We start from the raw sequence: 24675 nt of genomic DNA on the forward strand, positions 1-24675 counted from the left end.
GTTTGGACCGGTTACTGGATGAGGGGGAAAGTGTGAGGTGTGGAAATGACCGGGCTGCTATTTTTGCGTCGGCTTTAACTAGTTTAAGAGGAGGCGGAGGAGGGTAAGTCAAAAGAGAGAGGTTATGTGATTGCTGGTGTCATTTGGGAGCAAGTATGCCACACTGACTGAGTTTGGAGGGAAGATTTCTCGCCAGACAATAACCTAAGTTTCGCTGCAACTTGGCCGACACAAAACAAGCCGGCGTCGCGACTAAATTGAACGTTTATAGTGCAGTATTGCCTGTAAATATCTTGGTTTTCTGCTAAGTCTGTGTGCCATAGGATAAATGTTTTTTTTTCTCCGTTTTCGCTGAAATCACTGCTACTGTTTCACCTCCTGAAACTCCATTTTCGACTGATCTGTGCACAGGCGTCCATGCACAACAAAGGATGTGTGTTATCTCCGGGATGTAGATGGTGTGTGTCGGTGTTTGTTGTCGGATCGCCCTGTCAGTGGAATGCATCTTAAAGGTCTGTGCCACGGGGTTTTTTCCTCTTACAACAGTGCGTCATGTTGTGGAAAATGCATTTGCAGGCCTCCGGGAACGCTTTTCCTCTGCATGTGTAATTTTGTCTGCAGCCATCAGTAAAGAGATGCTGCTCGAATCGGAAAACTGATCAGTTGCCAAATCAAAGCACTTTGAGTTGCAGCATTAATTTTTAAAGGTGCAGAATTACTCAGTGCATTGAAGATATAATCCATTTGCTTTCAAGTAGGCGAATAAATAGCTTATTTAAAACGTTGACACAATGGAACTAGGCTACACTTGATGTGTCTGTGTGTAAGATAACTGACTTAGATATCAGCAAAAACATCAATCAGTGCATAACCTATCCCACCAATGTCCAATATTTAAGTGGTGTATAAACGTTGCAAAATTAATCGGCTTTTATTTTGAAAAGTGTGGCCGGATGTTGCTGTTCAGGCTGAGGCTGTTTTGACCCGCTCTGCTCTCACTCACTCATCAGCATCTTGAGTCCACTGGCGCGAGATGTATTTGTAGAAAGCCTTCACACATACTCCGTGTTTTCCTTCTGCCAGGAGTAACGACGCTTTAATTTGATGCTTTTCACGCCATATACCGCGTCAACCCCTCAGGTAATTCAACACCTTGCCTCAGGAAAGGAACCGGTTAAGTTACAGTGGGTTTAATCTCGGCGATACAATTAGAAATCAGCGCTCCATTTAAATCTAATTAGGACAGGATCGCACGGGCAAAGATGGAAGACGTGATACACTCGTCTTCTTTACAGATAATATGTGCACTTGCATGATCTGATATAATAAAGTCATTCTGGAGAGGGTAGCCTGGCATAGATTTACAAATTTTAAGTCAGTCGTTGTATTATTGATTGGATTTCCTCAAGGACATTGTAAGATAATGGATGTCCTAAGGAACATTCAGTAATTTATTCATGTCTTGACAATCTACTCTGACATACTTTTTGCCAGAAAACCTACTGCTAGTAGCTTTTTAATGTCTGTTCCGTACATGCATAATGTGTGCATGTGTTCATAATAACGGTTTGGCTGTCTAATAATTACTACAATTTTCCCAATTTTGTCCAATGATGCATTTGTCTCATGTTCCCTATTAAAACAGTCTGGTCAAGTGCCTCCCTCTGCATCTCTTCTCAGTCCTTACATACATTTACTCCGGATTCATCAGGCCATAGCGTAATAGCTCCTGAAGTTAGTGTTCTCTTCTGAGAAATGCTGCTTCATGGCTTGTGTTGCAGCTCTTTCCACTTCCTGTTTGAAGCCCCTCTCTTTAATGGGCCATTAAGAGTCAACCACGATGGTTAAACTGTCAGCTGGGCTTGATTGATTCGGTTAGACCACATATGATACTGTTCTGAGGTTCCTCTGGAGCTCTCTGCTGAATGTCTCTGCTCCACCCCCCACCCTGCTTCAGGCAGGGAGCAGCAGGCTTGGCTTTAAGGTGGAGATGCTGAGTGTGAAGTTATTGAGCATGTACCATGTAAACACTTGTTGTGTGTGATCAATAACTTTCAACATGGTTAAAAATTCATACCCGCAGTCCAATCTTCACACAGGTGTAGGGACTATGATGAAGAAAAGTTTAGCAAAGGCAAGGAGCATTTTGTACTTGTTAAAAAAAAAGATAGGATAAAAGTGGGCCATCAGTCCCTGTGGTGGTGAATGATACTTTTCTGGGGCAGGCTTGGTGGTGACGCTCACCCGGCCCGGATTGGGAACAGACTCCCTTGTCCATCCATTTCAGAGAGGGTTGCTGAAACTGTACTGCTCGGATACACACTGCAAAGCAGAGAGACTGCAGGTCGGACTTTGCTTTCGTAACAGCAGGCACTTTTTCTGATCTACACTTCTATCATTGATACCTCAGAAGCAGGCCTGTAAGTATGCTTTGGCTCAGTCTACCTGACTCGGTTAACTGCTGTTAACTCATATTTACATTCTTTGAGAGAACTTCACTTTTTGGGAAGTCTGTTTTAGTTAAGCTCTGTGTTAATGATTTTTCTCAAATGACTTGGCAGATTTTTGTGCCCAAAACCCGAGCCCTGCAGTGGGAAGTGCACTTCTATTTAAAGATGGCATAACCCAGCCAGCCAGCTGCTGCCGTTTCCGCTCCCATCGTAATTGAATCAACACTAGAAGAGTGCTCCAGTGAGGGTGTGTGCGCCCCACAGAAGATTATACGGTCGGAACATCTCAAGGTTTTGTAACGGCTACGTTCACATACCTGATTGGCGGCTTCTTTCCCAGTGAGTGTGGGTTTGTGGTAGCTGGAAAGAGGACAAATTCCTAGTGGGTATCTTCCATGAAAAGGATGTGGGTTTGTAATATGGTATCCTGATTGCATAGAGTTGCAGTCAAGATTAAAGTATGAGTAGTGATTGATGAGGGCGAGATAACTTTCTGACTGCTTTTTCACTCTGAGAGTTCTTGAGTTTCAGTTGGGTGTTTTTGTTCGTACTGTCTTCTTCGATTTGTTTGCCCAACACTTTGATGTGACTTGTGGCGGCTGTCAAAGGCTCCCAAGAAATGTTTTTTCATGATGGTGCAGACACTGAGGGTCCTGCACAGTTTGGACGGGCCCTTCACCTTTCATATTGATCTGTGTTTGTCAGAGAGAAGGGAGAGGGTTAACGACTCAGAAGGGAAGTAGGCCGTCAACATCCCTTTTTTATGGGCACATTATGAGCCTGTGAGCGTGACAGAAACAGCAAGTGAAACAGAGCAGTATTTAATCATGAAATATATCTGCTTAAGCCAATTCTTTTTTGGGATGATATTCTGTGGGTAGTTAATATGCAGCAATGCATGCATGTGTTTATGCGTACATAACACATGAGGCAGTGGCTGAAATGGTGGAAAATGTTCAGTATTTGCAGCTCTACCCCCCCACTGCCTCAAATCAGCTCGTACTTTCAGACACCAAAGATATGTTTGCTTTCCCGGGATAGAGTGAAACGCTCACCACTCGGCTCGATTATTTTGAGTCATCCAGCCAATGCTGTGGCACAGGGTGAAAAAATTCATCTCCAACCACGTACACATTAGTCTCCTCTTGGGGTTTATCCTCCAGTCTGTTTGGATGGCTGGAATGCAAACCCTACAATACTTTAAAACCCATTTATATAGTTCTAGGCTGGCCTATTTGACGTATGTATGTCGTTACGCAGGCTTCTTCTTTTCATGGGGAAGTTTTGACCCTTTCAGTAAATTGACCTGGAAGAGGAACACAAAACAATATGAAAAAACAGAAATACAAATGTATGGGTACAGGAAATCATTTCTGAGTTTGTACTCAGCCACACATGTGTGGTGCCCTACTTCATCATCATGAATAACATGATCACTGATGACATTAATAGTCTTGTCAAGGGGCCTCATGTGGCCTGGACACTGTTACAGAGTGTAATGGCGTTCTTTGCTCTTATATTTCTATTTGTTAAAAATATTGTTTGCCCCCCAGTCAAGATGGCTGCAATTGGTTTAGACGAGCAAAGATAAAGCAGATATGTAGTTCCATTGCACCACCAGAAGAATTTGCTTTGCATGGAAATTCATCAGTTCTGTGAAGAAAAGAACTGAAGGAATTTGTGGTCTCATTTAGGGTTGGACTTTGGGTCGTATGCATTTTTTTCCACTAGCAATTATAACAATTATTTGTTTTGGGGTTTGTCATTCAAGGCAAATATCTGTGATTTTTTCTTTCTTCTAGATTGCCTCCCAAAGATGTGGATTTTATCATATAGAAAGGTCAACTGGCAGTCCAGTGTGTTCTGATGCTATGAAGTCTTAGGCTGCAGCTAATGATTAATTTAATATATTTTTAAAAGTTCACATCAAAACCCTTTAAATAGTGCCAAGCGCACATGACAATTCCGTAGAGCCCAAGGTGATGCCTTAGAATAGCTTGTATCAACGTCATAATGATGTAAAACACAGAAAGGCAGCAGATCCTTATTTAGGAATCCTGAACTAAAAACAATTTAATTAACAAAATGGTTGCAGTCTAATAGGCCAATCCTTACAGCTCTAGTTTTAGCCCTGCGTTATGGATCATTCAGTACTTCCTGTCTCTGACCTGACAAGAGCGGATATTTCCATTTTCAACAGATGGTCAACAGGTCGAGAATTTGCAGGAAAGTAAAGTCTGCTTATTTTAGCTACCTTTCTTCAGGCAGGAAATGTAGCTTACTGGAAATTCTGTTCAAAACTTCAGTTGACTATGAAGATGATTGGCAGGAAAATAATTGGCAAACTTTTTTAGAATAGATATATTTTTAGAATCATTTTTCATGCAACCACCAGCCTTTTAAATATTGATACACAACATTTCTAGACATCACTTTGGGTTAATTAACCTTGATGGATGTTTTTCAATATTTTTGGGCATTTTATAGACTAAACAAGTAGCTTGAAATTCATCTCCATCCGTTACTTGTAGCCCTCTTCTTAAGCTCCTCTCTGGTGTTGTCAACTGGTTCTCCCCTCTGAGTGAAATCACAGTTGACTCTGTTTTCCCCCGCTCTGCTGCTCTCTGCCCCGGGGCTCCGTCAGTCTGCCCATGCATTTCTTTTATATTTAATAAACCCTATTTGATATTTATTTGCCAGCTCAGTCGGTTACTACAATAATCCACAGCAACGTGTTTTCTGCCATACATAAAATGTCCACTTTACGTACTTAAAACCGTTATTACTTTGTGGTTGTGAAGTGATGCACTCGGCCAACATAAGTGTTTAATTCCACTGTTGGAGTGTTTCGATGACAGCGTTTCGACATTTCCACCTGTGAATAATTTGAACAATGCCCAGATTGAAATCAAAAGTCTGTGTGAATGCCAGGAAGTTGGTCAGAGACCTAACACTGATGACTGTCTGACGTAACGGATATAGATTCACATTTCAGTCTTCCAGTGTTGACGACCACAGTAGCATCATTGTCTTTTTATAGACGACCAGAGTGTACTTTCATCCAACTTCAAGATCTACCGAACTTATTTAGGTCACTTTTAACACATCAAGGTTACATGATATTATGTCTCATGTTTTCTCTTGTCGTAGTACCCACTCCTCTTTTGTGTGGAAATAGATACAAGGGAATGTGGAAGGTTTGCCTTTCCTGCATAACGCTTTAAGATCTATCTACACTTTTGTACTCTAACCACACAAGATTTCAAAATGCAGATTAGACTTTGTAACGTGTAAATTGTCTTACTTCTCAGGCTTATAAGCTGCTGTTATTTTTGTTTTTGACAACTATGATCTAATTGTGTTTGTTTTCCTTTTATCAGAGGGGTTAGGATGGGTGAAGCTGCCATCTTAAGCCTGATGGGTACCTAAAGAAATACTGCTCTACTGCTGCTGAGGACCTCCACCGTCCCCTCCCATGACTTTCTATAGTGTATGTCTATACTGTTTTTATTTTATATATATTCATAAATGCACTATTAATGATGATAAGGATATTTATAGTCCACATTCTGTAGAAGGATACATTTATGCAGCTATTAAGTTTAAAGATTGATATATAGAGCTCTAAGATTTTTATAGGTGGTGATGAAGAATCTTAACAATTTTAGAGGGAACATTTCACCATCTACAAGTTAATATACTTGCATTACATATTTCAAAAATATTTAATTAGATTAATCAGACAGTCATTTCTAGAAGCTTTGCTAAGACTTTAAATAAATGTAATCTGTTGATAATCTAGTATAAACATATACAAATATATATATATTTATTTAATGATTGATATTTATGTATAATGATTGTATTAAATATGCTATTTGTTCAGCTAAATTGAAGTAACTGATCGTGGTTTGATCTTTAATTTGTCTTGAAAGTAGTCAGGGATTTCTTTTTCCCATATCAGTTTAAGTGAGATGCTTCAGATAATTTTATACTTAAAGGATTAATTATGGCTTTTAAGGAATTTTAATGAAATGATTGAAGACCCATGGATCCTAGAACACTGTTTATGAAGATAAAACGGTTAAGAGTAAAAACTGATTTACCACCGCTGTTTTAACTTGTTTAACTCGAGTGTTGTTTAACAGCTCACATCTCCAGCTGATCCTGATTCTCCAACTATTGTTTTTCAGGAACCGTTGATTGGTGTGCCTCAAACTCTGTAATGGAAAATCGTGGTGAGTACAGAGTTTCTCGTTGTGGTTTGTTAAGTGCAGTGTTGCGGGGAGAGCTGTAGATCCACTCATCTCGCTGTACATCCACTGTGTTTATGGGGTCTCTCTGGTCTCTGCACATTTTATGAGCCACTCAGGATTCCAGCTGAACATCTTCACCACCTCAGGGCCTCACAGAGGATTTGCTCCCTCCCAAAGTTTGGCTTCTCAGGGGATTTCTGTGGTCAGCAGTCATCTGTATGTTATGTGTGTTGCATGGGAGATGTCGGTACATTTCTGTAAGGTCATTGTTTTCTTTTTGTCTTACCTGCTCTGAAACGCAAAAAGGAAGTGTTGACCTTGATTTATGAGTACTGATCATAGTCTATATATACAGTCTATGGTACTGATTGTGTTTGGTCCACCATCACCTGTAGCTTTTCAGTTAACCACTTCCTTTTTGTAAAACTAATCTGCCAAATAAAGGTAGTTAAATATTCCCAAAAGTGCATAAATTAAGCAAACTAATACTTCCTGTGGCTTCTTCATAATAAAAGAGAAAGATTACTTTTATGAAACTACAGCCAGCTAAGTATCTAAGTATGCTTAGCTCCGTTTAACATTGAGACAAGATAGCCTTGCTTTGTCCTAACGGGACCAAATCTGCCTACAGGTACCTGTTAATATCCCAGGCTAATAATGTCTTATTTATTTTCCTTTTTTTAAAAGCTTCACATTTACTGATCATCTGCGAGTGGAATTGATGCTTTCATCTAGCTCTTGACAAGAAAGTGTACTCCAAAATGTTGATGAACAGCATACTAGCATTAAGAGATAATTTCCTGTTCACACATGTTGTATCCCCGTCTTTTTTTAACTTGCTTATCAAAGACAATGTCCATGCAGATAAGCTATTTAAACCATTGCCTCTTGGGGAAAAATAAGATATTTAAAACAACACTCTTCTATCATGAAGGATTCCTGCAGCAGTGACAGCTCAGAGCTCTATCCATAGGTTACACACCCTCCCCATGTTGAACAGAGCTGTGCATGTACGTGTTTACCTGCTCAGTCTGTGCGCCTGCTGAAGTGGCCTGGCCCAGTCTGTTATCCAGGTCAGGCCAACAGGTTCTGGGCTCATGCGGATTGGCTCCGCTCTCTCTGGAAGTGGGCCCGGTGTGGAGGCTGTATTTGGGGCACAGGGAGAGAGAAAAAGAACGCAGCCGAACACACTCGCTCTCCATCTTTAGACTGGCTCGAGATGCATCAAATCACTCAGGAAACTCGGATCTATCTGGGCATAATGACACAGCTCAATGCTCTGGATTCCTCTGAGGAGCAGTCAGACAAGCTTTTCTGAATACACAGAAACCTCAAAAGGAATCAAAGCAGGACTTCAGGGGTCCACTCTGTGCTCTCACTCTTCTTGTTCTTTAGAGAAGGCTGTCTCTTTCTCATTTCTGCTTTCTATTTGAGCCCCAAACACTGCAGCTCTCCTTGGCAAGCATGTTTCAAAGTCTTGGTAATGACTGCAAGACTGTTCAATTGTGATAAGAGACTTGGAGATGTGCATAAAATACTGTCTGGAGGCATTAAGAGAGGTGAGCGGCATGATAAACACCCTCTGTTAGTTATGAAGAGCCCGTAGTCGTAGCTTATTATAAGTGTGAATGCTGGATATAGAAACCGCAGCATCTTCCCTTTCCTCAGAGTGACTTGTGATCCTTTGTTCCTCCTATTAACAAGCTCAGTGCCATAGTGGCTGCTGGGATTCATGTCTGTTGAAATGTTGAGAGGGAACAGCATCTCAGAGACTCTTGACCTTTAAACAGCTCTTGCAAAAAGTCTCTGATTTTATGTGACCTTTCTCCTGATCAGTGATTGAAATTGCCCCACTTTCCTTCAGCTCCATCTCTCACATCCAGAATAAATGAAGGTTTTTGTTTGTTAAGATGGATGCATTATTAATTTGAGAATGGCTTTTACAGACCCTCCTTTTTGTTCTCTTTGTTATATCAGTGCTAGATAGGCAACAAAATACTGACACCAGTGTGCAGCAGATGAGTGTTTTTCAGGGCACATAATGTGTGTTTTGGTTTCTTTTTTATTTAGTGTTAAAAACCCTTGCTCTCTGGAGACTCGCTGCACCACATAACATTGGACGTGCATTATTGTATGCACACATTGCTCCTCATACCACAGCTCACACATTCAATTGAAAACATAACATGCTTTCTCCCAGGAATGGCAGGCATCTTTCAGTGAATGCTGACCTGTGAAACGAGCCAATAAGGGAGGGTCAGTGAGCGAGGGGGGGAGGGAGTCCGACTCCTAGAGGAAGGGAAGGTCTTAAGGAGTGTGCGGGAGGGAAGACAGGGGGGAGGACTGAACTGAAAGGCGTAGAGGACAAATAGTCGACAGCAACACAGAGAAGACTAGGTAGAGGAGACCTGGGGAGTTTTTTGAAGGAGTGAGCCAGGTGCAGTTGTCCAGTGTAGCGTGCACGTTCCTGGGTGCAGGACAGGTAGAGGCCCCTCGGGGGCTGGATCATGGGACAGAGCCTTCGTGTGGAGAACCAAGCTCAGGACCCACAACAACACAACAATGGTGGTGAGTTTACTGACTCACTCATGCTCTCTGTGTGTACTTTACACATTTGTGTAGCATGCATGTTATGAAAGGAGTTTTGTGCTTCCTCACTGAGTTAAAGCAATGAGGAGAGATAAAGGTTTGGGATTATGTAATCAAATTTGCCCCCACCTTCACCAACCACTAGGAATGTTAAATCATTGGGATCACATGGATGAATCTCAGCTGTGTTTTTACTATCTTGTGTTGCACACTTATTTTCTTATTACAGCGAACAAGAGATGTACTTTCAGTAAAAGGATATATTGATAAATACATTTTCTTTTATTTATGGGTTTTTGTAAGTACAGCTTGTGGCTGACTTTAGGTTTTTTCATAATTCAAGATAAATTCCATATTTTTCACTTTTTTAATTTTTGCAGACCAGATGAAACTTGAATTATACACCTTGACCATGGGTTTGACAAAGTAGAAAGTGGTGAATTAATGACAAATTAAAATATTTTCTTACATTTCTTACCTTCATACCTCAAAGGGTATTCATTGGACTAACTCTTACTCTGCTTTTATAAATGGTTGAAGGATTTGAGTCCATAAAAGATTCCAGCACAGTGATTACAGCCTCTTTGTGTGCTGTCAATTAAGTAGATTACAATTCATAATCTGGCCTGGCAAGAGTAAGGCTTATTATGAAGTTGGAGGTATTTCCCATTCCTGTGCTTCTAATGTGAGCGATCAGAAAGGCTTGGCTAGCATATTTGGCTGAAGGCCGGGTCCTTTATAACAACAGTCTCCTTTTAAACGCATGCTCACCTGACCAGGCCCGGCATGACTCATCGAATCATGAGGTTAGAGGGAATTCTGGGAGATGTCTGCAAGAGTGGTAGGTGTGGCTTCAGGATGGGGGTACGTCAGAGGAACACACACAGTCACACACCCCCATGCTTCCTGACGCCTTATCTTGGCAGAGCTGCTGATTACACAGCATGACTACTGGAATCAGATTGTTGGATGTAATTTGTTCATGATATGTAGATGTTCAGACATATTATTTTCTGTGAGTTTCTTTGCAGCAGCACTGTGTTTATGAGCAGTTTATTGGGCTCTGTTGTTGAGTTTGAGGGGAAGAGGTGTCCTTTGTTCTCTGGTCACAGAGTCAGGGTGGAGTGCCGTTTCCTCCCTGTATTTCCACCCCCCCACCCCCCACCCCTTTTTCCGATTACTCCTGTACTCTTTCTCGCTTTTTGTTACTCTTTTTGACCCTTTACTCCCACTCCCACAGTTACATACACAGCTGTAGTGCCACCACACACCAGACCTCTTCTCACTACAGCTGAAACAATGACATATCAGGAAGAGTTTTTCTCTCTGTAGCTGTGAAGAATAATTTTGAGTGGATCCACAGCTCTCTTGGGTGTGATAATTGAATCGGGCGTACTGTACTTTTTTCTTTTTTTCTTTTTGTGTCGGTGGATTGACACTTTATAATCGGGCGTCCATGGTTAATGTACAAACCCCTAAGATATGGTCAGACATCGTAGTCAAATACATGGCTCCTGCATGTGCTGAGTCCTCTGCAATCGTCATCTCTGCAGCGCCCCGTGGAGTGTGCTGGTCCGGCACAGGCAGCTCTTATCCTGCTTCACTGGCTTCAGCTGAGCCGCTGTGTCAGAGGCTTCTGTGACGGAGCAGTCTGCTGTGTGAGAACCTCAGTTCTGGATCACAGGCGGCCTTAGGCAATGCTTAATGTGGATGTTATGGCAGCTGGTCTGAATCCTCAGATTTCTACCATGCCAAGATAAGCTGGATATCCTTCCATGGTGTCGACTTGTCTGTTGAACCCGGACCCTCCCCGCTGTAGTTCCGAACAGCTCTCTGGAACTTGTCCGTCTTGTCTTTTCTGTTGGGATATATATAGGCAGCTGGTTTTCATGCTTCCTCATGGCATGCTGTTTAAAGTCCCGCCACCATGGAAGCTGGACGCCTAACACCCCTCTTGCAGGTAGACTAGTATCTGTTTCTTTTTTAAAGGCATGTCGAAAGAAAATTACCTCTTACATTACAACGAAGCCTCATTCTTTAATTTGTGCATGAATTTAAACGGTTCTGATTTTAATAGTTTTTTCCATTTATACAAATGTCGTGCTTTTAAACACTATGTTAGCATTCGGTTCAAATTTTACCCCGCCAGCAGCATTGAGGTAGCTCTGTGCAGCAGCGGTTAAAGACTCTGTCCTTCAGCTGCAAAAATGGGTTTGAATCCTGTGTCAGCAACTGTCCACATTGCTAAAATGTCCCTTAGCAAGATACTGAAACCTTGCCAGCTCCAGGAAAGCCTGTCTGTAGCTAATCCAGCCATCCCTGCTGTGTGTCAAATGCAGTTTCTCTCCATTAATGATATTATTGATGTCCCCACATTCTTTATTACAATGCTAATCATGCCACATAGGTATTTTTGGTGTTGTGTGAGAGTACGGAGCTGTGGGAATCAGACTCCCAGGAGACATCCTGTGTGTGCCTGAGACTGGATGTTTTAAATTGGACCCTATTCTCTCCACTGGTAAATATTATGTCTGCTGAGTGCAGCAGCTGCAGCCTTGGAAGAACTAACGTGTTAAACTCTTTCTGAGCTCAGCACCCTCTCAGTGTGCCTGTCAATCACATATCCCAGAATATGTGACCACGCCTGCATGATGACATTAAATGTAGTGTTTTAAGCCTCAATGGCATTTCATAATCGGCGTTCTTCTTAACGTTACTCTTCTTGACAGTGAGCTGCATGTGTAGATCATGGCTGCTACTACATTCTGCTACTGTACAGCTGCATCTATGTGTGAGCCTCTCTCCACTACAGAGGCGCTGAGGGCTGAAAGGCTGATAAGGCACTAGTCTCCATCCAGCCAAGGAATGCGAGCACTTGACAGTGAGAGATCTTGGCTGAACGCCAGCGTCAGACCTCTCCCGTTAACTGTGGATATGTGGAGGAGTCCATGAGCTCTCAGCATCACCGTGCCAAAGCACACGCAGTCCCCGAGAACTAACAGCTAAAGATAATAACAGCCATTATGAGCTCAATTCCTCTCGGAGTATTGTGACTGCTGATGGGTCTTATTTTCCACACTCCTGCGTCTTATTTTAGAGTGCAGCAAATCTGGTTCTGGTGGACTTAGGACCGCTCTATATCTCACCTGTTAGAGCTGGCAACCCATCGGTGTGTCACCCCCTCTGTCACCCCCGTTTAACTCTGTCTCTTCAATAAAGACCCTGGTGGCCCAAAAATATATGAAAACACTTTTAAATATGCTTTTATTTCAGATGATGAAGCTGAGCAGCACCACAGCACTATGGTGGGAGAGGAGGACAGCACCGGGGACACCACCCCTCCCCCAAAGCGTAAGGGAAAGTTCTCCACCCTGGGCAAGATCTTCAAGCCGTGGAAGTGGCGGAAGAAGAAAAGCAGCGACAAGTTCAAGGAAACTTCCGAAGGTCTATGGCGCAATTGTGTCTTTTATCAATGGCAGTATCAGTTATATTCAGTTTTCATCATAATTCGTCGATGCATGTTACAGGCTGCTTTGGCTCTCTCATGTGTTCAGTGCAGCTACAATTAGACAATAAGCTGCTAACAAAACATCCTGTTGAGAAAGGAAATCTTTGAATTCTGGCGCATGAGGTCAGATTTAAATTTGACTGATTTTCCTTCTTTCTTTTTCCTCAAAAATGAAACTCTATCTAATAGGGCCGCCAGACTTCCGTTGTAGATAAGTCATGGGAAATGTATCAAGCAGCAAAAAGTTGTACCATAGGGAGCTAGAGTTTATTTGGCTTTGCTAACATGGCAATGCTGACAGCATACATTTTGCAGCCCTGCTGTGTAACGTAGAATGTGTTTTTTCGACGGTAGAACTGGAGAGAAAGATGTCGACGAGGCGTACGCGGCAGGAGCTTATAGAACAGGGGGTGCTGAAGGAGGTCCCAGACCATGGTAAGAGTGCTTTTGTAATCCAGCTGTATCTGACATCACACCCACACAGCACGGTACACTTAGAGTTCAGTACATAATGGCGGGGGACACTGACCTCCAAACCAGCAGGTGTCTAAGTCATACAAAAAAAAGAAGGCAAATTTACTTTCACCTTGCTGTTTCCCAAAGTAATATAATATCTGTTTAAAATGGCATGCCACTCTCCAGAGCTGAGGAAAAGTGGAACGCATTATGCCCTGCAGCAGAATTGCTTTGAGAGGGGTGTGTGCAATGCTGGCCCCGCTGTTGCAGAAGCCCATTTATTAAACTTACAGCTGCTCCTTTCCCACACCAACAAACAAAACCCAGACCTCCCTGTTTTACTGCTGAACAAGGCTGTAAACAATTTAATTTTGAATGAATCTGTTATTTTTGTATTTTAATCATAGAATATCAGAAAATGGGTCCAGTAATAATACCTCAGGGCCCAAGGTGTATTACTTGACCTGTCCAACCAACAGTCCAAAACCAATAGGTAGTTAATTCACAACTAAATACACCAGAGAGCAGTCAAACATTCAGCACTCGCATTTGAGAAGCCAGAACAAACATTTTCTTTGGCTTTTTTGATGGGAAGTCGATCATTCTGTTCAACATCTTATGGATTCATCGAGTAATCGTATCGTAACTTCTCGTTTATTATATCTAGGCTCAAGAGGGATAGAACAGTAAACACCCCAAAAAATATTCAACAATATCAAACAAAGCCTTTGGCAGTATTAACAATTTGAATAATTTAGATTGATAAACATTCTGTGTTTGGTTTTCTTGCCAAATAATCGTTTATATCTGTGTTTTCACAAGACATATGTTCTTCTGAACAACTTTTTCCAGAAGCAGATTCACCGAACCTGAAGCAGCACTACGTGAAGAACGGCCACACACTGCCTGTTAGTGCGGGGGTCGGAGGAGGAGGAGGAGGAGGAGGAGGAGGAGGAGGAGGAGGAGGAGGAGGTGGCAGGAGTCCATGCAGCCAGGGCAAACCCCCCTCAGAGTCGGACTTTAGGATGAACCCCGCCTGGCTCGGCCAGCCAGACGACCGCAGAATCCGCTCTCCCTCGGACGGGGACCGCCGGGGACCTCCAGGCTCCAGGGGCACGGGACTGCATGAAGATGTGCGCAGAGGGGGAGGGATGGGGCCACGTCCACACGTAGAGGGCGAGTGGAAGCCTAACATGGTCTGGCAGGGACAGATTCACGGACAGATGGAGGAGGGCCGACGCGGAGGCAGGCTCCACCCCGATGACGCGCAGAAGAAGCCTGGGCTGCAGAAGGCCCCTTCGGAGGACGGCAGGAGGAGTCGGCCTGCAGAAGCGGACTGGAAGCCAACGCTCCCCCGACATGCGTCTGCTGAGGAGGGGAGGGCCCGCAGAGGTGAGACATTTTCGGTATTATTTTTTGAAAATTGTTATCATCAGATCCCTCCAAAGTAATCGTCACTGTCACGTCAAAGATAAGGTGTTCTACAATTTCTCTTCATACATTTTTAATGATAGTAGGTGATTCATCAGTCTATATATTTTTTTCCCACTCAGTCCTTCTGTCACTTTCCTGCTTATGTGCTGTCCTGCCAGATATAGACAGGCTCCTGTCGGCTCCCAGGGGCCCTGCTCCAGCTACGCTTCTTATTCAGGAACTTGAGGGAATAGCTCGTCCTTTCCTCTCCTCTCCTAATTAATGTGGCACGATCACTTTACACATTATTGCCCTTTAACGCTTACGCTGTCAGCCCTGTGATAATTGGAGAGGAGCCACAGCTAATTGATTTGACTAAAACACTAAACTTTGAGAAATAACACTTTTAGATCTTCACTTGTCCAGTTATCATTTATCTGACACATGAACCACTCCTGTACCTGTGTTCAAAAGTGAGTCGAAAAGATGAAGAAACCTAGACGATCATGTGGAACATTGGTTGCAACAAAATAATGCATGATATCGAAAACACCCGTACAGAACTACTATTAGAAAGAGTTATTTTTCAGATTTGCAGGTGGACAGATATTTTCTCCCACTTTCCTTCATGTGTCCCAGCTCGTCTCTTTTCTCTCTCACCTTGTATTTTCCTTTTTGTCTCTCTCTGATGCTGCTTTTCTCTCTCCCACTCTCTTTCTATCTTTATCACATCTCCTTCTTTCTGTCCTCATTTTCCTCTCTCTCTCTATTCCTCTGTTCTTCATGTTCACTTCCTCTCCGGTATTATTTCCTCTTTGGTTATGTGATGTGACGTCACAGTGATAAAGGCTATTCTGTAAATAAATAACCCTGCACTTCAGCGCTGTGGATTTGAGGAATGGGGTGGGAGCAGCATCAGCAGCGGGGGCAGTGGGAGGTGGGTATTTGGTGGTAATTGCAGTCGCCCACTCTGTTTATCTTCACAACTGATCCCTAGATAATGCAATTCTCAAACAAGTGCTATCACAAGGAGCGCTTCTGAGTGTTGATGAAGCAAAATAAATAGCTTGCTGCTCTGTCCCTGAACTGAAACATTTAAAACCATGTAAAGAAATATTTCATAATGAGATAAAGATAAAAATACACAGTGAAATGCCTGCCAGTGTGTGTACCACAGCTGGATACAGATTTTAAAATGTTACTGCCACTTTTGTTCAAATTTCCTTGGTGCACTCTAGTTATTTTAGTGAATGACCTATTTTGTTTATTGTGTTTTCATAGAATCAGACAGCCATTTTGTCCCTGACCCCGAAGCCCTGCGGGACGCCTTGCAGAACACCCTGCGTGAACCTCTGCCACCAAAACACTCTGTCATGCCTCCAAAATGGCTAATGACTTCCGCCCCTGAAGCTGGTGGCAAGGGTTCACCTCGCACGCCATCCAACCACCCCGCAGGCCAGTACTCTCCGTCGCCCGTGGCGCCCAAACCTGTCCGGACCATCTCGTCTGCAGGGACGTCCACCCAGCAGTCTTCAGGTGGAGCCCAGACTTCCACCTCCCATGGCACCAAGCAGCCCCCTCTACCCCCACCCAAACCTGTGAACAGGGGAAACGCCCCCATGCTGGGTAAGTTCTGCTCAATTGCGGATGGTGGATATTAGTACTTTCAAAATCTCCCAGTGCTAAGTAGTATTGAGTCTATTTTCTATCCTTTTCATTCCCAACTCTACCATATTTTTGTTGCATGCAGTCTTTCAGTGCAGGTGTCCTTTGATTAATCTGCGACGTGATTGGCCCACTGATGCTGTAGCTACAGTGGCTACTAATGTGGTGTTGTGCCGTGTATTCCATGCAAAGATATTCCACAAAAAATTGAATTGAATCACAAATAGTTTTATCATTCATCAGCGGTGATGGTATTTTAGAAAGACACATTTTTCTTTAAACATGATGGGGTATATCACATAAAGTAGAATAAGTACAATACTCCATTTGTAGTGCTATCACTATCCCTAAAGTAAGTTTTATTGGTATTGTATCTTGTATCCAACGATAGCCCCCCTAGATGGAGGGTATCAACATGATCCCATGCATCATACAGCAACAGTCAAGTATACATGAGCATGTTGTTTTCCCATTGGCAAAAGCATTTCTCATACATTTACAGTCAGTGCACAGCTGATGGCAAAGAGAGTCTTTCAAGGAAGTTAGCTACACACACACACACACACACACACACTTGCACACACATGTCCTGTTAATGATTGTCTGAGCAGCTTTTCCCCTGTTAATTCGTTATTACGCCTGGACTGCTTTTCGCTACAACCTCTCCCCAGAAATTACACTCCGAAGAAAAAACGGACTCTTGGGCTGTGGGAAGCTGCTCACACAGATGCGCTGTGGTGGTTGTTGATGTTGTTTACTGTGGGTTTGTCTCATGTGGGATCTTGCATAAATTCCCACTTGGGCAAGGCTGTCTGCTTTGATTCATTTTTTAGCTTTTTATCAGCAGACCTGATTAACTGTGGTCCCTTATGCTGACGGGCACATGTTGTCATGCCTTTAGTTGCGTCTGTGTGATATATTTTTCTTTAGTTATAATACACTGTTTATCACGTATGTCATGTTATCAGCTAGTCATGTAACTAGCCACAAAGGGAAAAATGTTGTTTGTTGTCTCTTGAGGCTGTTTTGGTTATAGCTTTGAAACATTTTCAGCTTTAACAGCTTTGTACTAAATAGAGCAGGCCAACAAGAAATCCATTTTGGGGACCAAAAATCTTTATATTAATGTAGTTGACTCTAATTCATAACTAATAGTAATGTTTTAAAAGGAATTTCTTAAAATATTGGGAAGCTACATCCTGGAGAGTCTTAGCTTACCACTTAATTTTAGTTATTGTATGCACATAACGAATGAGAAATTGTGTGTTTTAATAAAAGCTGGTAGGTGGATTGAACACTGTTCCCACAATATGGTGCTGATTTTCAATAGATTGATTATCATTTAGGGCCCTCCCTCAGCACACTTTATCTATACAGCAACATATACAGTACCACCATATAGCAGCTAGTTCATGAAAGACTCTCGCTGAAGGCCTACATCTCCTCCATGTTAGTCTCCGCCCTGCAGGGGGGAGAGAACGCTCAGCTTCCTCTCTACTGGTCCTGCTGGAAGCGAGAGTGCGACTACGATGTCTACCTGTCGCTGCCCGTCTACCTGTGCCGGCGGGCCGGAGGCCTGCGCTCAGGTAAAGGATGCCCTCTGGTGTCTCTGTGGCCAGGCTGCCGTGCTTGGAATGCTCCAGAGTCTGCGTTCTTCATCGTGTCGCGTCCTCTCTCGCTGCCAGCATATCCCCCCCCGCCCAAAATACCCTTTTACCTGGCCTTGATTGCTTTTCTTTGGATGTGGTATGTAGGAGCCGCATGCACTTAATGAACTGATAATGAGTGTGCTGGGTGCTTTGTGTACATGAGGGCCACCTCATGTGAGTGAGCGATTGAATGTTGTTAATGCTCAACTCCCCTATTCGGCATGTGAATGAGGGAGAGCCTTTAACGGGTTCCCGGTGTGGCCTTCAATGAGTCAAGTGAATTTCAAAGTGCTAATCCACTCAGCTTTTGCCCAACTGGATGGATGGATGGATATGAATGGATGGATGAATGGAGCGGCTAAAGGGCTCTAACACAAGGGGTTCACTTAATTTAAAAAGGAAGATGTAATCCAGTCTGCTGCATGTTAAAAGTCTGGTACCTCTGAACTCTTATTATGTCTCAATAGCACGGCTATGGCTTTTAACAATGATGTGGCTTCAAAGCTATACTACAGCGTTTCAATAATTGTAAAGCAAATATTCAAATGTGCATGCTAATGATTATAGAGGTTTGTATATATGTCTGCTTTTTGTTTAGGAGCTTTGCATTTAAAAGATGCTCATAAACAAAAGGAAGCTGCAGGTTAAGAGCATGTAGGCTGTGTGTATCTTCTTCGTCTGTGTGACCTGGGGCACATGCTGCACAATGGTGTGTTGGGGGCAGTGCGTCATGTGATCTCAAACACTGTATGTGCGCAATAATGCTCAGTCAGACATGTAATCCCAGTATTTTATTTGTTCATGTGTATTCTGTCATGTTGGGTACATCAAACATGAACAGCTGATGCATGTGCACTCATGTGACAGCAGCAAACTGGATAGAAAATCAAGAGACTTGCCTGCAATTCATTCATATAGCACTGTATAAAGGCCGTTCAAGAAATTATGATTATTATGGTACTTAACACTAAATCTAGGGGAAGGCGGGGAATCTGGAGAAATTAATTCTAAACTGGATTTCAAGATTAAAGTCACAAATGTACAAACAAATCATAATCACCATATAATCATAATAATCTCAGACAATATTAAAACATTGTATTCATGTGAATTTACTTAAACAGTACTTTTTTTTGTTATAATTATTTCTCAATGTATCCCCCTCCCCTCCTCCAGCTTCATACATCTTATATTTATGTTTTTATACCTTCAATGGCCCTTATACGCTATCTCAGGCCTAAACTATGACTGTATGATTTCATGTATTAATTGTTTGTGTATTTGCAGGTGACTTCACTCAAGCCACTGGAGGTGCCAGCCTTGTGCCAGCCAAGCCCTCTCCACCCATGCCTCCTAAGAGGACCACCCCCGTCACTAAGCGCAACACGGAGGACTCAAACCATCCCCTCATCCCCTCCCCGCTTTCTATTGAGGACCACAGCAACCTCCCTATGGGCTTTCAGCTGCCACCCCCTCCTGCCTCCCCTCCTCTGCCGACACACAGACCACCTTCACCTCCCCGCCAACAAATACACTCCCACCACCTCCACCATCAGCACTCCTACCCCCACCCACTGCCCCAGCCCATACCCATGCTGTTTGACCCACCGAGCCCCACCAATGACTCCCCTCAGCGCCCTGCTCCCGTCCCGCTGCATATCATGATCCAGCGGGCGCTGTCCAGCCCCGGCCCAGCTCAGCCACACCCCAACGGGTCGCAGCGCGCGCACACGCTGCTGTTCGACACCCCTCCGGACTACCAGGGGGGGCGCCCCCTTCCCGTCAGCATCCAACCACTAAAACTGTGAGTTTCTCTGTACATGATAATGGTAATTCACAAGGTAACATGAAAAGCTGCAGAAATATTTCAAGGCTTCTACCTTCATGAGATCCAGCTATGCTTTAGGCAATGAGCAGCCTAGAGAAAATCCTGACATGATCATAACAAAGTCAAGTACACAACTATAAGGTTGGGTTATGGCTAAAGTTCATAATGTTGAAGGTTGGATACCGACATCTTAAATTGGTAAAACCTGTTAGTCAATTTGTAATATACACAAAAACAGATGCTTCATCCATATTCTGTTTGCTTAAACCTGTTGTATTTTGTCATTCCATCAGATCTGAAGATGACTACTCAGAGGAAGACGAAGAAGAAGAAGAGGAGGAGGAAGATGACGAGGAAGAGGAAGAGTATGATGGGGAGATCCCACAGCCAGAGCTAGAGCCACGGAGTCGCAGGTGCTTTGTCGGAGACGCTGGTGTTTGCGTCATCCCGGGCGGAAACAGTAGTGAAGAGGAGGAGGACGAGGAAGACGAAGGAGAGCATGGCATGCATCGAGAGGACAGCGACTCAGATGGCCCTGTGCTTTATAAAGATGAAGACTCAGATGAAGATGACGAGGATGAACCCCCACTTAGTAAGCATAATGATGTTTTATGAGATATAAACATTAATTTCTGTGGTGTTTTTTTGTTTACGCCTGACCACATCTCTGGTTTTTACCCAGGTGCCCTGGCCAGCAGGGTCAAGAGGAAGGACACCTTGGCTCTAAAGCTGAGCAGCCGGCCCTGTGCCCCGGAGAGGGACAGGTTTGCCCAAGACAGGAGCAACAGAGAGGACCAACCTCCAGGACAGACCGGCCTCACCTGGCAGAGCAGGGAGCAGTGGGATGCCATCCGCACACAGATCGGCACTGCACTCACTCGGTAAAGACAAACAGCACCAAACTTATATTGGTTGTATTTTTTTGCCTTAAAACTGACAATAGTGGATGTGCATTTCCTAAAGAAATCTGGAGATCATTTTTTAGATCTGTCCTACTTCTTGCCTGAATGACAAAGTGATGAAACTGTTTAAAAATAGTCCTTTCTCTTGTTTTACTATTTCAGGCGACTTAGCCAGAGACCCACTGCTGAGGAGCTGGAGCAAAGAAACATCCTTCAGCGTTAGTATCAAAGCTTCTTTCCTTTTCAATTGATGTTATCCATTACTAAATCTTAAAATGGTTTCACTAACAAAAATCAGTTTTGAGTCTGCTGTTCTTTAGCTTCTTGGACTTGGGTTTTAACAAACATTACTGCTCAATTTCGACTGATTTGTCCATGAATTACTTGTTTATGTAAATGTTATACTTGCAGTATTAGCAACATCATCCACTTGAAAAGACTGTTTGAAACACGTAGTGATTTTGAGATGTCTAATTTTGGAAACAGTTTTTCTCTATCCTTGGAGCACATCAAGTCTGGCTTTCATGCAGAAGCTAATTAAAGCTCTGTTGTCTGTTTTCCTTCCCTCTTTTTCCAGCTAGAAATCTGGCTGACAGACAAGCAGAGGTTAGAGAGATCAAGCGGCGGCTGACCAGGAAGGTGAGGCGAAAACATAAAACACAGACGTTCAAGAGTCAAATCATCTATATTGCTGGATACTAAACTGACATGTGTTTTTTAGCTGAGTCAAAGACCCACAGTTGCAGAACTACAGGCAAGAAAAATCCTGCGTTTCCACGAGTATGTGGAAGTCACAGATGCTCAAGATTATGATCGGAGAGCGGACAAGCCGTGGACCAAGCTGACTCCGGCGGACAAGGTCTGTTTACCGTGTCCAGCAAACACTTGATCTCTCAGCAGTGGATTTTGTTTTACATTTCATCAACATCAAAGAACAATGTTTAGCATTTTTCCTTTTGTTCACACCGACTACCTCTCTCCTGACATCTAGGCGGCCATCAGGAAGGAGCTCAACGACTATAAGAGCACTGAAATGGAGGTGCATGAAGAGAGCAGAATCTACACGAGGTATACCTTTTATCAGAACGATCTTGACAATTACAATCCTTTTTAGACTTCAGTCCTGGTTGACTTGGCGACAACTGTGGTTACCGTGGTAACAGCAAGTGGGTTTTAATACTACAGCAAATACTGTGTGTGGAGCTACTGTGTCAGAAGTGCAGCAGAAGAGCGACTGTTGTATCCGTCTACACAAAAACAAACATACTGCTCATATTGTTTCAATAAAGAACAGAGCCGATCTGATTTCACAGTTCACACAGGGGAAGTAGTTTTCTTCACAAAAACAGGGAATCATTAAATGGAGTTTTTTACCATGATAAATAGCCAGGTGATTTCTGCTACTCCTTATTTAAAAGCTCACTGTGGCTGTTTCTTCCTGGACCCATACTCCCTGCCATCCTCCATCAAGAAAAACATGCAAAAAAAGATTTCTGTCATGTTGTCTAGACGAATGATGGATCTCAGCACTTTCCTCTGACAATTATATTGTGTTTCCTGTGACTATTCCACAGTAAAAGCCACTTTATTTTTTACCTCAACACTTAATGTCCCCAAAATGTTGATGCTCTGATAAAGCGTTAACCCATCGTGTGAATCCCTTGTGCATAGGAAGTTAAATCATCTGCAGCACAGGAATTGCAGATCCTGACACCAACAGTGAAATCTATTCTATAGATACATGGAATGGCTATTGCTGAAAACTAATGATCATAAACAGTATTAACAACAGGGTTCAATTTCATGGAAATATTGAGAATTATTACTTTAAACTGAATACGAATGTCTGTTCATGGCTTATGAAATCTCTCTGTTTTTTTAGGTTTCATCGGCCTTAGCCCCCCATCTTCTCTTTGTGGATTATGAAGCACTTAAGATCTCTGCGTGGTCAGAAGCTGCTCCCTATGCAGACAGATCGCCCTTTTACGTTTCCCGAATGTACTGTACAGATTATCAGGGAAAGCCTGGAACTGACTCAAAACAAGAATGCTTCTTGCTTGCCCTCCATCGCCCTCCCACTACATTGCTTTGACTGAACTGAGGTGGTGGTGGTGGTGGTGGTGGTTGGGGACCAGATGCAGTATTTCTCCTGGACAACAGGGGGAACCACGTGCCAATGAAGGGGGAAGTGGCGGAGGACCTACAGGGCTTACTCTGCTGTTGTTCGGTACCCCTCAGGGACTTGGATCTAGTTACAACCTTTAACGCGGCCTCATTCTGTGTTGCCTTTTTTTCTTCTTCACTGTATATGGAAAAGCTAACTCATATTGTTAATGTAATAACATACAATAATAATAGTAATAATAACGATGATGATGGTGATGATTATAACACTCCACACAGTAATAATAGATAAGAGGGAAGCGGCTGCAGCGACGAAGACTGGGATATTCTGTTATAGGACTGGACATCTCTGGGATATTGTGTGTTTTATATAAATTGTGTACAGACTGCTATTGTTATACCTTAGAATGAAACTTGGAAAGTTCTTATTACAAAATATTCTGTAATGCACAAGATATTTTATATTGTAACTTTGATCACATGAGTAGTTACAGCTTTTATTTGAGCCTTTTTTTAAAGTTTATTTGGCTTGCCTGTATTTATGGTTGTGATGTGAGGTGGCCATTTAAGCGTTAATCTAGATATAGTAAAAGGTCAGGAGGCTGGTTGGTGTTTTTATGTGTGCCAACTTACTCGATGCCTAAAGGACTATAGAAAACTGGTTTTCATATCACTGATTTCTGCAATTCACTGCATGAGCCAACACAGAATCCAATGCCATTGGATCTGGATCTTCTCTCTTCATTTATACTTTTTTATGAGTTTTTGTACTTCCCTTTAAAGATCAAACATGCAATGCATTCTGTAGCTATTTTGGATAAGGTGATGCTATAGTAGGGTCTATACTAGAAGTTAATGTAAGTTACTGTGCGTGTAGATCAGGGATTTATCAAAACAAATCAGAAAATATATAAACGGTTAACAGGGAGTCATTTTGGCTGGAACATTTTGAAACTGCAGAAGCGTTTTGTCTTAAGTTGTTGTCTGGCCAGTAGCTTACAGGGTTCTTCATGCTGTGTACAGGTTGATATAGGTTTAACTGATGCTTGTGAATATCTTTGTCTTCCTTTCATTTGAAAAGAACATTTAAATATAAAAGTAATATAGGTTGCTATTTTTTTAAGCACAAAATATTAGTTTACGATAAATGCTACAAGAATGGGAATATGAAAGTGTACCTTTTCTGTAAAATTAAGTTCCTTTTTAATTGAATGTGGAATTGTACGGACTGACAGTTTTCTTTTTAATTGTAAATAGTCACATCTGGATCTGATTAAAAACCTTACAAATCCTTGAAATCTCTAGGCAATGACTGCACTGGCTATTAAATCACAGACCTTGTCTTAACTAAAGACGTGTTCATGTGGAGATATAAAACCGAGGGGAAATAAAACCGTGAGGCGGCAGCGACGCCTGGTGGCAAGTTACGTTAACGTCTGTCACTGTTCGGAGGTAATCCTAAAGATCATTTTAAATGTATATTAAGGGGTCTATAGGTATCTTGTAATACATTTGATTTTTATTTAAAAAAAAACAAACATCCTAAAGGTTTGAAGCAGCATATTCGAAAGAGGGAAGGGAAAATATCAATGATTTAATATTATTCAATTCAAATTGAATTCAAAGGCTTTATTATCACATGCACACTAGCTACAGTGTAGATATGGCAATGAAAGTCCCAGGCTCCTCCCACAATGCAATATGAATAAATTAAACGTAAAATGTTTTTAAAAATGGAGAAAGAAAGAAAAAGTTGCAAGAGAATATTGCAAAATGTGCAACTAAATACAAATAAAAATAGCACAAAAACAGTGTATACATGTAAATGGAATATG

The 24675-nt window shown here is 42.5% G+C and overlaps 1 protein-coding gene across 10 annotated transcripts; it reads left to right on the forward strand.

Annotated features, from left to right (window-relative positions):
• phactr4b (phosphatase and actin regulator 4b) lies at positions 1 to 24138 on the forward strand. Of its 10 annotated transcripts, none has more exons than XM_063880264.1 (16): positions 1 to 103; positions 5831 to 5940; positions 6644 to 6688; positions 12569 to 12739; positions 13158 to 13238; positions 14112 to 14651; positions 15954 to 16298; positions 17792 to 17923; positions 19274 to 19790; positions 20108 to 20406; positions 20497 to 20695; positions 20879 to 20934; positions 21294 to 21355; positions 21438 to 21575; positions 21708 to 21784; positions 22599 to 24138. In XM_063880264.1, exons 3-16 carry the CDS (start codon positions 6676 to 6678, stop codon positions 22612 to 22614), a joined length of 2646 nt encoding a protein of 881 aa, XP_063736334.1. In that variant the 5' UTR covers positions 1 to 103; positions 5831 to 5940; positions 6644 to 6675; the 3' UTR covers positions 22615 to 24138. The 10 variants fall into 10 exon arrangements, 9 of the variants coding, with proteins under 9 accessions (XP_063736334.1, XP_063736339.1, XP_063736336.1 ...); XM_063880266.1 differs by lacking the exon at positions 1 to 103 and adding an exon at positions 993 to 1140; XM_063880265.1 differs by lacking the exon at positions 1 to 103 and adding an exon at positions 2281 to 2420.
• The last annotated feature ends 537 nt before the right edge of the window (positions 24139 to 24675 follow it).

The sequence above is a fragment of the Eleginops maclovinus genome, chromosome 3, assembly GCF_036324505.1.
Source record: "Eleginops maclovinus isolate JMC-PN-2008 ecotype Puerto Natales chromosome 3, JC_Emac_rtc_rv5, whole genome shotgun sequence".
Taxonomy (NCBI): Eukaryota; Metazoa; Chordata; class Actinopteri; order Perciformes; family Eleginopidae; genus Eleginops; species Eleginops maclovinus.

Coding starts and splice junctions, on each gene's coding strand:
- phactr4b (XM_063880261.1), top strand. CDS start 9,214: ATGGGACAGAGCCTTCGTGTGGAGAACCAAGCTCAGGACCCACAACAA. Junction 20,696..20,878: donor ATCGGCACTGCACTCACTCG/GTAAAGACAAAC, acceptor TTACTATTTCAG/GCGACTTAGCCAGAGACCCA. Junction 21,356..21,437: donor AGCGGCGGCTGACCAGGAAG/GTGAGGCGAAAA, acceptor TGTGTTTTTTAG/CTGAGTCAAAGACCCACAGT.